The sequence below is a fragment of the Empidonax traillii genome, unplaced genomic scaffold (assembly GCF_003031625.1).
Source record: "Empidonax traillii isolate 1590-97213 ecotype Southwest subspecies unplaced genomic scaffold, ASM303162v1 scaffold35:size4298261, whole genome shotgun sequence".
NCBI lineage: Eukaryota > Metazoa > Chordata > Aves > Passeriformes > Tyrannidae > Empidonax > Empidonax traillii.
In genome coordinates this window covers 1,044,267-1,057,447 of record NW_020955228.1, presented here as the reverse complement: position 1 = coordinate 1,057,447, position 13,181 = coordinate 1,044,267, and the positions used below count along the sequence as shown (strand labels likewise).

Genomic DNA, 13,181 nt, shown 5'->3' with positions numbered 1-13,181 from the left:
AAAGAAAAGTCAAAGGTACATTTGAACCTGTCAGTTCAACACATTCCTGTTATCCCTTTAGGGGATATCATACAACTTGACACCAACATTTAAGCTTTGAAAATTATGAGCTCATCTATTTAAAATGGGATGTCACATGTTCCCAAGCCTTTGCCATTACTTATCATGGAAGACAGGATGATCACTTTTGTCACACATTGATAGTGAATAAGATCTTTCTTTTTTTCTTTTCTTTTTTTTTTCTTGTTTCAGAATGAAGAACAAATTTTGGTATTTTGAATTTGGCACTTCGGAAACTTTCTCAGCCACCTGTAAGAAGCTGCATGAATCTGTAGAAATAGAAGTAAGAAACTAATTGTTGCCTTTATCCTTGAAATGTCACTAGTTTGGCTGAAATGCAGGGAACAAGGGTGCAGAGTGCCTGAATCCACCAAGGCAAAGGAGTGCACATCCTTTCGACCCTATATTCCAAAATATTATTTTTATCATGTCTATTTGTAGTGTAGCCCTGAACACTGGAACAAAGTTCAGTTTGATGATTAGTGAAGTCTTAATACAGTAGACAAGGTCAAGAGGTGAAGTATAGCATTAGAAATCAATAGGGAGTGTGGCTAGGTCAGATGGAAAAATGAAAGACTGTTGGAGGGAGTGAGAGCTGCTGCAGGATTAAAATAAAAAAAAAAAAATCTTATTATTTCCAGGTCCCAAGATTTTATAACCTTTAAAACTCAATTCCCTAAAATTGTACTTACTTTCCTGAATAAAGGTTAAAGAATATATGTATTTTTTTGAATCATTCCCCTTCATTAAATAGCTTTTCTCTCTACACAAAGGGTCATCTTTCCATTATACATTGAACATTAACTGAAAAGACACAGGTTAGTTACAGACAAAATGGGAATTTAAAATAATGTACCACTGCCACTTTGATGGCTGATAGAATAAGTGGCTATATTACACTCCTTGGGGGATTGATGTTTATAAATAAGTACATGAAAAATGTGAAATGAGTGAAGGTACAAACTTGAGACTTTAAGTTAAATAATGAAATCATTTCTCCAGAGGATTATGGTGCTCTTCCTTTCCAATAGTAATGAGGAACTGCACATGTCAATGGAGTGTAGTAGCATGAGGCACTTGGAGAGGTATGATGAGAGCTGTGAGAGTCTGGTCAAAGCCTCCTGAAAGGTGAAGTCTGAAACGATCTGAAGGGATCATGAATCTGGTAACAGAACAGTAACAAAGAGTACTGAGACTGAAACTGTAAGACCTGCAGTGCCAGACTTGCCTGTTATGCTGTTATGTTTCTTCTTAAAGCGGAAACATGCTCCTCGCAAGTTGGATTAAAACATGATAAAAGCAAAACAAAACAAAACATCAACCAGAAACCCCAGAAACAAAACCAAAAAATCCCCTTTGCTTCCTGACAGTGCTTCACAAACATGAATTTGGGGAAACATAGTGTGAAAAATATTTCATTAGTTATTGGAAGAAATGCTTACTGGTTTATTAGATTTGAATATACTGCAAGTTAAGTGTACCTTTTAATTAAATTCAAATTGAAGAGGAGGCTTTCCCAATAAAATATTAATATCTGGTGAAAATCATACATATCGTGATACACACGAAGATGTGAACTTATATAATTGTAACTGTTGAAAGGGTGATTAAATGTTGACATCCCAAAGCAAACAAGTAGGTATACGAGTTTGTGGTGCTGCTGATTCCAGTTGTATAGTTATTACCAATTCTTGTCAATAACTATTATTACCAATATAGCATTACATTGCCAGTATATGAGACATGTTTGTTAATATTCACTTTATCTATCCTAGTCATTATCCTTAGCCCTACAATTAGGAACAAAAAAGATAGTTTCCAAAAGTTTGCAGGAAGTGTTAGGAGGTAGTTATTTGCAGATTTATTTACAATCAGTAAATTACAATGCGTGCCAATATGGTTGTTTGAACATTATCAACATTTGGAAGTAGCACTGTTTTAATCTAGTTTTTAAGCTGCTGCCCCTTACTTGGGAATGTCACTGTAAATGAGAGCTTGATGTATGAGACCATATTTCACTCAATAAAATGCACAAAGAATGTGTTTGCTATACAGCCAAATTTTGAATTAACAAAGCCTGGGAAGATTAAGGTTTTGTATCTCTGAGCTTTGAGACCGTAATCAAATGTTGTATGTGCAAATATTTGCTCAATCCTATATTTGATTTCTAACCTAATTAAGATTGGTTTTCCTGATATACATTCTTGACTCATGTTGTACATGTTTTCTTCTGTGTGAGTGTGAAATGCAGAAACAAAGTTGGACACAATTCTTGTGTTATCCAGAATGTGGTTTTGTTTTAAAATTGGGATCCAAGAAGTTGAGAAGAGAAATAAAGGTTCTAAAGGGGAAGAAACTAAAATGGAGAAAACCAACCAAACAAACTGGGACAAAATTAAGTATTTCTTTTTAATATAATGTATCAGGCTGATGATTTTACAGTTTGAAGAACTTGCACTTTATTTCCACTTCAGTAAAAAAGAAGGGTATGTGAAAGGTATTTAATGAGAGTAGGCGAAGATGAAGTGCAAGCAGGGATAGCGTGGACCATACCTGCAACACTGTAAAAGCATTGTCACACCAGTGTAAACCTTCTATACCCCCTGGTATCAATGGGTGAAGGAAAGGAGTTTAAAACGTTCACACACTCTTGCAATATATTGCCCTTGGTTACACAGCAAAGCTTTAATCTTAGCTCTTTTCAGGCATAGATATGGATATTCTCAACTTAGAGATGATCTGAAAATGTTTGATATAATAAATAAAGTATGAATAATAATAATACAGAAAAAGTGACTGAGACCAGAAAAGAAGGCAAAAAAGAACTAAAGGAGATGGATTTTCTGTCTGATCTAGGTAGGCACGCTCCACGTTTTAAAAGCATGCTTTTATTTTTAACAGCACCATTGCATTATTTGAAATTTTAAAAAAGCAAACAAACAAAACCAATGAAATGAAAAGGAGCAGAACACATCTGTGTTTTGTTGTTATAGTATATGAATGTGTTAGGACAAAACAGAGCTACCTGTAGCGCAAACTTCTTTTCTATGTATTAACAAAAGAAAGGCTTCTTTCCTAATTCAGAAAGTTTCTGATCACTCTGGGACTCTGAGGCCTCATCACATAATTGTCTTAGTGTACTACCTGCTGTGCTCAATATTGAGTGAAAATGGAAGCTAGACCCCGCGCCATCCTATTTCACAATTCTTCTTTTATTTAAATAATTCCAGTCAGTTTGGGGGACGCCAGACCTTTATAAATTAACAGCAGGGAAATACCAAAGGTGTCAGATTGCATATTTATCATCTTTCTCGTGTAATACTTAAATATGTATTAAGAAGTGACTGACATAAATTAGGCAGATTTCAGAAGCCACAGGCCGTGGCTTGTAGAGGACCCCCTTCTGCTTGACATTTCATCCTTGTCAAAGATCAAATTATTTTAATTTAGGCTGCAAATTATAAGAAATGAAGACTTCTTTGTGGGAATTCCCTGTGGTAATCTGACTTTTGTTGTTACTGCTGCTTGTCAGTGTGCAAAAGATATAATATGCATGCAAATAAGGTTAAAAAATATGTACTATCTAATTATCCAGCCAGTACATTCCACTTGAAGACAGTGGGAGGCCTGACACACAGTATGTGTTTGATTCATTGAGGCCTGCAGGGTATTTACACAAGATTACTTTTAATTATGAAATTAATATCTGTTTATCTAGAATGTATAGCAGTAAGTGAGCATACACATGAGCAGAATTTTTAGCAAAATAAATCATCTTAGTATTTAATACATGAAAAATATAGGGGGCAACAACAAATTTGCTTCCAGAAATCACAGTGAAGACCTATACCTTTTTTCTTGTAAAAAAAGTGTGATTGAAAAGTTACACTTTCAATTATGGTAGTTACCACAACTGCCAGCTCACTTTCAGATATGTCGTTTGACTTTAAAGGTTTCCGTGTATGAATATAATCCACAGGTTTAAAATTTAATTCTTGAAGAGCAAATATGAAATGGAAATCTTAGTGTTGAAATAGTTCTCTCTCCAGATTTATGCTCTTAGAAGAATTAAGAAGATGTGTGTGCATTATAATACAGTTCTGTTTTGTGATCTCAGAAAGTTTCAGAGTAAACAAGTAATTATTCAGAGTTATTTTTGAGTTGTACTTTGCGTTTCTTCTCTAAAGCTGTGATAAAGGTTTAGGCAGAGAGGAAGAAGTGCCAGTGACCCACAGAGCAGCAAGCTGCAAGGTGTCAGTGGACTATTACTGAAGCATGGTTAATTATTTTTCCAGTTTTCTTCCTGATTATTGCATATTGGAATTAAAAAATAATACCCGTAATCAGTTTTCAGTGGATGACTAGAGCCTTTACTAGCTTGCAGAAGAACATTGCAGGAGTAGGATCTAATATTTTTAAAAATATGCTGCTCTACACTGTGGTGCATGTGACTTGCCAGGATATCTATATACTCTATCTTTGTTGTGAGTAATGAAGCTAATCTAATTCTAGACAAGGTACCTGTATATGAATCTTAGGAATTTTGGCTGGTTCAGTGAACTAATAAGTAGAACTGAATGCTTTGTCTTCCACTTGCAGGTTCCACCATAGTAATGTGAAGTTGGGTCTGTTTTTATTCTGTGGAGATTCTTCAGTATTTTTCTACCATTTTTTAAGAGTTAGGAGCTTCCTGTGATCCTAAAACTATGTTGATAGAGAGGAGGACTTAGCTTAGAGTAATTTAAAGTAAATTATAGCCAGTGAAGGGTAGGTGTATCCTATCAAGCTAGGTGCATCTCATCCAATGTGTCTCAGGTGAAGTGCATTTGCAAATGTCATAGGCTCCAGCCACTTAAAAAAAGTGCTGCAGTTTGTCACTGAACAGGCTGATAAGTTAAGAACCCCGAACCATTTTCCAGAAGTGAAAAATGTGGTCCCTTATAAGATATAATTGGAAAGCAGATATAGCAAAGAAATGTACCTCTATTGAATGCCTGTAAGTCAAGGTTTGCTGCAGGAAGCAGGAGAAATACATATTGGTGACAGAAGATTTCCTGCAGTCATGATTTCATCACTGAAGGGACTATCCCACAAAAATTACTTCTGTGTGTCCAGTAGGTCTTGGAAAAATTTTACTTCACTAATACCTCTTCTTTGGCTCCATAACCTGTGCAATGATGCATATTTAAGAGAACTGGATGGTGGAGGTTCTGGGATAAGAAATGCTATAGCTGCATCAGCATTTGCTGTACCTATTTCTACCAATCTTACCTCCTAGTAGGAGTTATTAGTCAGGTATAGCCCTATGCTGATATGCTTGTTGTGCTTTTGGATTGAAACTACTACCTGTGTGGTGTTCTGTGCTCTCAAGGCTTGCTTAGACCCTGTTCCATGAGGCAGTATTCCCTGCCTGCAGGGACTTTTTTATATTCAGTTTTGTGTGGAAGGGACTCAGTTGTTACAGTGACAACTATCACTCCAAAATCGTCAGACAAACAATTTAGCTGGAACAGGCAACAAAACCCCTCCAATTACTGAAATAGAAATTTTGGTGGTATAAGTGGTTTTCTATTAATAGCTGTATTGAAGCTTAGGCAATCAAAAGCTGAATAGAAATCATGTTTTACCTTCTGAATGAGGATCTGATCTCATACCTCCTTTTCAAGTTTAAATATGTATCTTAGGTGTAGATATTGAATAAACTATTAGCAGTGTTAATAATGATGAATTGCAGAAGAAAAAATATCTATCTGATAGGTAGAATATAAGTAGAATATAGGTAGAATATTCAGATTTTTCTTTCTCTCTTATTGTTTTCTCTTTCTTTTTTTTCCTTCTTTTTTTTTTTTTTTTTTTTTCTCCTTTGCAATCAGTGTGATGGAATTCAGCTAGACTTAATCAATATATCTCTGGAAGGAATTGCCATTCTGAACATCCCAAGCATGCATGGTGGATCGAATCTTTGGGGAGAGACAAAGAAAAGACGTAGCCACCGTCGGACAGAAAAGAAGAGGTCAGATAAAAGAACCACCGTTACAGATGCCAAGGAATTGAAGTTTGCATGCCAAGGTGAGCTTACAGATTGATACAGGCTATCTGGCTCAATACAGTCAACTCAGCTGTGTAATTGACCTTGTATTGCCTCTTGTCAAGAAAAAGGATAGACAGTTCTTAGATATTTCCTTTCTTGTGCATTTAGCTTTTCTGATGGGAAGCACTGGCACACAGGCATAAACAAAGATGTGTAACAATTACAGTCTATATGCTTGTAAACCTGACTCAAATGTTACCTGTTAAGCAGACTAAACACACCACATGGCAGTGTTTGCTACTATGACATTCAGTCTAGAAGTACCTGGAAATTGTGGAATCGGGAAATGCTTCCTGAGAATTTATATTACTTCTTAATGTTAGTGTGCATAAAACTTTGAGATAATCATGCCCTGTTTCTAGCAAGTTTTGACTAGAGGCAATTGGGAATTACTTTAGAGTAACAAGTACAAGCTGCCTATACATTTTATGTTACTATGCTGCAATGCCGTATGCAATCCTTGAATATATAAGCTGAAGTTGGTGTGCATTGGCAAGGCTCATATAATTTCCTGGTGATTACTCTTGACAAAGCCTATAATAAATAGTAATTTCTGTTCTACTTTGAGAATCTGGATACTATTGTAACACATCTCTGCATATCACAAGTACTAGTGGTTGTAAACTATCTCTTCACACCAAAGGGATGAACAGACCAGACTTTGAAAATGTTGTGGGGAGTTGTTTGTTTGCTTGTTTTTTCTCTTTTTATTCTACAGAAAATATTATTTTTTCCTTCAGAGTATCTTCCTGCTTCTCTTCCTTATTCAGACTGAATACAGATCAGGACTTTAACTGTCTTATACTGTTGTGATCCTTTTACTAATATTAATATCTTTTTTTATTTCATCAGCAGTAATTTTTAAGTCACTAGTTATATTCATTAATATCTGTCGTAGTTTTAATTCAGCTAAATTATCTGGATTACGAAGTTTAGGAATAAAGTATTTTTTTATGGCTTGGAGGCTGCAATAGGTACTAGGACTCCATTTCTGTAAGTTTGAGCGATTTGGTACATGTTCTCAGTATCTCAATGTGACTGACCAGTACAGTCTGTTAGCTGAAGTCTTGTCGGGTGCTAAGCTTCTGTGAGGACTACAATGTCTGTATTACGTCCTGATGTTCAAGAGTTGAATGCAGTCTGTTGGGTAAAGGGCTCACCAAAACTTTTCTTTTGTTTTGCTTCTGAACATGGGGAGACAGGACATTTATGCTTTTGATGGTAGTGAAACAGACATTATCACTTCTTTAAGTATTGAAGTTATGTACTTCTTTGATACATATGTAACAGTGATTTCAGTCTACTGACTGTATTTGGTGTATTAAAAGGGCATTGCTGCACTCCATTTTCATTTTCCTGGACAGGATAAAATAAAATTATAATAAAAATATTAAAGACTGAATAGGAGTTCCTACATTATCTGTTGAAGTGTTCATAAAGCAGATATTAAGCACCTTAATTTAGAAAAGCTACTCTCATGTCTTTGTTTCTAATCACTTTATATGCACTGTGGATGAAAAGTAGCTTCATCCAAAAGGCAATTTTAAGGCAGAGATTGACTTCTCAATACCATAAACTAGAGCACCTCTCCCATCACTGAGTGTATTGATAGTATTGTTGTTTGCATCTACACTAACATTTTAGTGCCAAACAGGAGGATGCTTTTTGAGTCTCAGAGTCGTCCATATTTACTGCGTTCCAGTTTGCAACACTGAGCAATCTTGAGCATGCAAACTGGATTCATTTTAAATGGAGGTATGAAGAGGGTGTGTACATGCTCTGACTGCAAGTGGGTGTTCAGTCCATGGAATCAGGATAAAACAACTCAAAATAAAACTTCAAAATGAAGGTGGTGAGAACATTTGAGAACAAACTGATTTGTTCTATGGATCCACTCCTAGTTTATACTGCAAAGAACAGTCATTTAGCTATCTAAGATAGATTCTCAGGCTGAGTGTGCTGCTTCATCTCAGAATTCAAGATTACTGCTGAATAATGGATTTCAACCAGTTTTATGGCTAGACTTCTCAAATAGTTTTGATAAATCTGAATCTACTCACTTTGGAAATAACTGTCTGCCAGTTGTAAAGTGGTACGAGTACTTCACCGGCTGATTGTTTTCTTAGGCACATTGTACTTTTGGCACATTGTACTTGATAGCTGGAAGAAAACATTTTACATACTATTAATGCCTGGTGCAGAAATAGATAATGCTGTATTGAGAACCATGACAAATACATACCTGACTATTAACTTCTGTTTGTTTATTAACTTTTTCTGAATAAATATCCATCTAGTTCCTATTATATACAAATAAAGCATCTAATCACTTGGCAACTAAACATTGCACTTTCTAGGAGACAGTAATCAAACACCATGTTTTCTTATAGATATATATATAGAGAGAGATATATACACATCAGGTTTTGATGTTGGATTTTTTGTGGAATTGTTTTTTTTTTTAAATCTGACCATTTTATATGGAACTTCTTGGTGTCATACATATTTAGTTTTAGACTTTTTAAATTGCAGTGCAGCTGTGGGGGCTTTGTGTAACTGTGTATCAGTCTGTATTCTTTTCTCTATTTTAATGGTTTTTTAAGTTGACCATAATTACCTGAATCGAAGCTTAGTACTCCGAGTCCATAAATGGGGTACTTACACAAACTAGTGGAAGCTGTGTCCTCCCTCAGGGTAGTTCATTGCCCTTAAACATATTGCAGTGCTCCTCTCAGAACAGCCCTGGGAGGACTTTGCAAACTTCCAAAAAAACCTCCATGAGGTCCTGCTGCTGTCCTCCCCCTCTTGTATGTATCACCTAACAAGCCATATAGATGGCATGTTCATCACTGTAGGAAAAAGGGTCAAATTTCTGCCAAACCATTTTTCTTTCTTGTATATCTGTACAATGCAGGGAAAGTATATTCCTCTGAGCCTACACCCCTCTTTTTTTTTGCTTGTTTTTTTTTCCTGTTTACCGTTTCCACCTCTTGATGCAAAAAGGCTTGTGTTTTCTTTGCCCTTCCCATTATCCACCTCTTCATACTCAATAGCCAGACCACAATTTGCACTTTAAGTAATCAAATGGACGTCTGCTTGGAAAACAATCTGATTATGTGCAAGTAGTCTGAAAAAACAATATATTTAAATGTAGCAATTTAAAATGTGCACTATTTAAAAACATTCCCTGCTTATCTCATTAGGGTTTTGTGCATGTATGCTGAAGAGCATCATGAGGCATTCATGGCATATAGGTGTGTGTGTCTGTGTGTATTGTATTTCTATTTAACTAGTAACTGGCTTTAATATTTTCATATAAAACCTGTATAAGAATATACTTGATTGTCTTATAACTAATTGGAAAAAAAAACCCTACATATTTACCTGTACTGTATTAAATATTATCATAATCTTTGTTAATGGAAAAAAATACTACAGTTTTCATTCAGCTTCTGTGCAGAAGTAGAGAGGGTATTTCATCAAGTGTTATTAGGGTAAAAATCATGTGGGTTTTTTATAATTTATTTAATTTTAATTTCTAATTTATCAGTACAAATTTTTTTGTACAAGGTCACTGCATTTGGAAAAACTATAACTACAGATATATGTGACAATCTGTGAACATAGATGACTTAATTAGTATTTTGACTTTATGAATCTGGCACTTGCAATGTTTCCATTTGTTGTTTTGTTTAAAATCATCTAGTATGTACATAGCTATGATATAGCTATCCACAACCCATTTACAGGTTTTACATGTTATTGTGAACTATCCTTGAACATTATTTGGATAGGACTTTTGTTTGGATGTACAAAGATATTGATAAATGCCAAAAATCAGTGCTTTAAAAAGATGAACATACTGCATAGAAACTAAACTATGAGTTGAGAAACATAAATGCAAATAACTGAGCTACTTGTTCGGAAATTGCATCCAAAACATAAGTTGAATCATGACAACATATCTTACATGAAATATGTATTCCACTTATGTTGTGTTAAACAGTTTTCTTCCTCACAGAGATACTAAATAAAATTTTCAAACCTTTTGTGACAAAAAAGAAATAATATTTTCAAAATCTCTCTATTAAACTTTTTGCTAAATGAATTCGGGTTCCTTTGGGGTGGATACTGTTACACTTTGATTCGCTTTCATTGCTGAAGTTCAGTTAGAGCCTTGTCCTGAAATGGAATCTCTTTTAAAGTCTCTTAAGACTTTATTGCAAAGGTATACGTAACTTGTTTTTGCACAAGTAGTTCCACTCGCCTCAATGGAATAGTTCCTGAAGACAATATCTATGAACTATTAATGGGTGAAACCTTTAGACTATAAATATTTCAGTGCAATACTTTTTTCATATTTATTTTGTACATCACCAGGCATATTGATACTTAACCAAGTACTTACCAGGTTGATCTGTGCATCTTGTTAAGAGCTGCAGTGAGCTGTCACTCTGTGACATGCCCCTAGACTAGTTCAAGACAATGTGCATTCATGTCACAGCACTCAGGCCTAAACCAAGCTTACTAATATGATTCAATACTTCTGTGTGGAAATCTCTGTTAATAACTGCATTATGACTTTCTGAATGAAAATTCAGAAGTTTTGGAGGTAGAATAATGGTAGAATTTGGAACAGAACACTGCAGTTAAAAGCAGTTAAAAAACATGCAGAGACTGTGAAAGCCTCAAAACACTTCAAAATATCTACATATATTAAGATAATACAAAATTCTCTTCTTATTAGGTGTCAAATTCCCCTCTGCTGGACAAAGGAGAAGCTTCCCTATAGCAAGGGGATTCCTGACATGCTCTCTAATCGCCTTATGGCTTCGTGGGCTAGCAGGTTTATTTGATTTATGGAGGTCTTTTGTAAACTACACTCTGGCCAGGTGACTTTTTCTTGTTGAAAAAGTTAGAAACTGTGTTCTATATACAAAGTATATGTATTATAGACATTAAATATACACAGTGTATATTCACTATTGGTAGACTTCAGGTTATTTTTCACATGGAGTAAGGCATGCATAATGAACTCCTTATAATAATATTTTTATTAAATGCTATCAATAATGTCATGGCTAGATAAGGTAATAGCCCTTATTTTGTATCTTGTTTAGACAGCTTTCAACAACATAGACATTAACACATTACCACAGATAAAAATAGCTAATAGATCTGTTTCATAGCTAGTCTATGTTAAGGCATTGAACTTTTAACATTAGTCTAAACATTAAAAAAAACTTTTCTAAATTTATTCAAACAATACTTTTTTTCCTGTCAAAGTGTATGCCATAGTTATTCTGAACATATTAAAGCATAAAATGAGGCTTTAAGCTAAAGGTCACATATTTCTGTGTAGAATTGTTTGTTATGATTATGTGAGTGTGTTGTTTACAGTAAATGAAATCCTTCTGAAGGCTGTTAAGGTTAGGGTGACCTTAACTTCAGTGTAATCAACCCTATAGCCAGTAGATAGAGGCACCTCAACAAAAGTGTTTATCCTGCATTCAAATAAGCATCTAAGGTAGGAAGAATAAAATGCTCACTGGAGGCGACTCCTCTCCACTTAATTGAATAGGCAGGGAATAGGCAGGGGTAGACACCTCACTTCCTGCTGACTAGGTGGTAAGATGAATTTCTGTTTGTTCTGCATAAGGTAACAGTTCATCAAGTACTTGAACAGCCCTTGGAGCAGGAATGGGAATTGGGCATCCCTCTGCCAGATAAGACTTGAGCTGAACTGTGTTCTCCTCTATTGATCTGGTGCTGATGTGTTCCATGTCTTTAATGAGCTCTGTAATCACCAATCTACTGAGCAGAAAGAACTGTGGCAGAGAATCTGTCTTTCCAGTGTGTGCAAACCCTGCTTGGAGTGTAGTTTCCAAGTGCTGGGGACTAGAGTAGGGGAACACCTGTTTGAGGTATTAAAGTATATGCAGCGTTGGGAAATAGGGTAGTATTCAATGGTGTATTTTGCCCTGTCTTTAGTTTGAACTGCATTATTTTGTCACCTTTTAAACATCTGAATGACACACTGAATATCCTCTTTCCTTTGTGTGCCTTTGTGTTGCAGCCCCCAGCCAGTGTACACTGGCCTCTTCTGTCTGCTGGACAGCAGTAACTGTCCACTGTCTCAAGCAAGAACTCAGCAGGCAGTGGGAGCTGCTGTCTCGCTGGGGGCAGCTGAATGGTGTAACTCATCAGTGTGTGAGGTGTTGATCTCTGGCTTTGATGAGATTATAGATTCAACAGCAAGGAAGCCTTGCTGATTTCTCCCAGTGGAAGGACTTGTGTAAGGCAGGATGCAACTGAGAAGTTCCTTCTACTGATATATATTAGTTCCCAGGTTTTTGTTGGTTCTTCTAGAAACTGTGGAGCAGAACACTCCATAATGTGATATATGTAACCACCAATCAGCAGTATCTTATCTCTCTGGGGACAGTGATTGTGGAGTGGGAGGGTGGCAGTGGAAAGAGACAAGAAAAAGAAAAAAAAGAAAAACAAAGGAGGTAAGACATAAACATCACAGTTATCTCACATTAACAAGTTTCTCCGTGGTAGAGAGGTAATTTTCCTAACTCAAAACTTGGATTTAGGCTGACTGTCTGACGGAAAGTTTGGTATTCAAATGCCTGTGTCCCATATTAGCTACTGCAGATTGTGTAGCCTTCTTGGCTCCTTATTTTTGCTGCATACTCATATTTACTGGAACGACATATTCAGATATGAAAAAGGGCTAAGTGGCACTTTGTCCTAACCATTTAGTTAAATTGTGCATTGCACCATTAGTTTGTAAGATCTGTGTTCAAATATTTACTTTACCAAGCTGGTAAAGATAGTACAGGTTTCATAATAGAACGTGGGCTGGATTGTCATGATTTGATTATGCTATTAAAAAGGCTTTTTCCTGTCTTCTCTTCCACCCCCACCACCCTCCACCCTCCTATCCCCAGCAGTGAAGCTTTGGGGTGTGTTTATCTTTTTCTCTCTTTAAGAGATACTGTGTTTAGCTCAAGCCTTGCTCATA

The 13,181-nt window shown here is 35.8% G+C and overlaps 1 protein-coding gene across 6 annotated transcripts in view; it reads left to right on the top strand.

Annotated features, from left to right (window-relative positions):
* Positions 1-13,181, top strand: part of DGKB (diacylglycerol kinase beta) — a 383,794-nt gene that overhangs the window by 302,828 nt on the left and 67,785 nt on the right. For all 6 annotated transcript variants that reach the window (XM_027877896.1, XM_027877901.1, XM_027877899.1 and 3 more), the window contains 2 exons: positions 253-343; positions 5,934-6,129. In XM_027877896.1, coding sequence (XP_027733697.1) covers positions 253-343; positions 5,934-6,129 — 287 coding nt within the window. The remainder of the gene's footprint in view (positions 1-252; positions 344-5,933; positions 6,130-13,181) is intronic.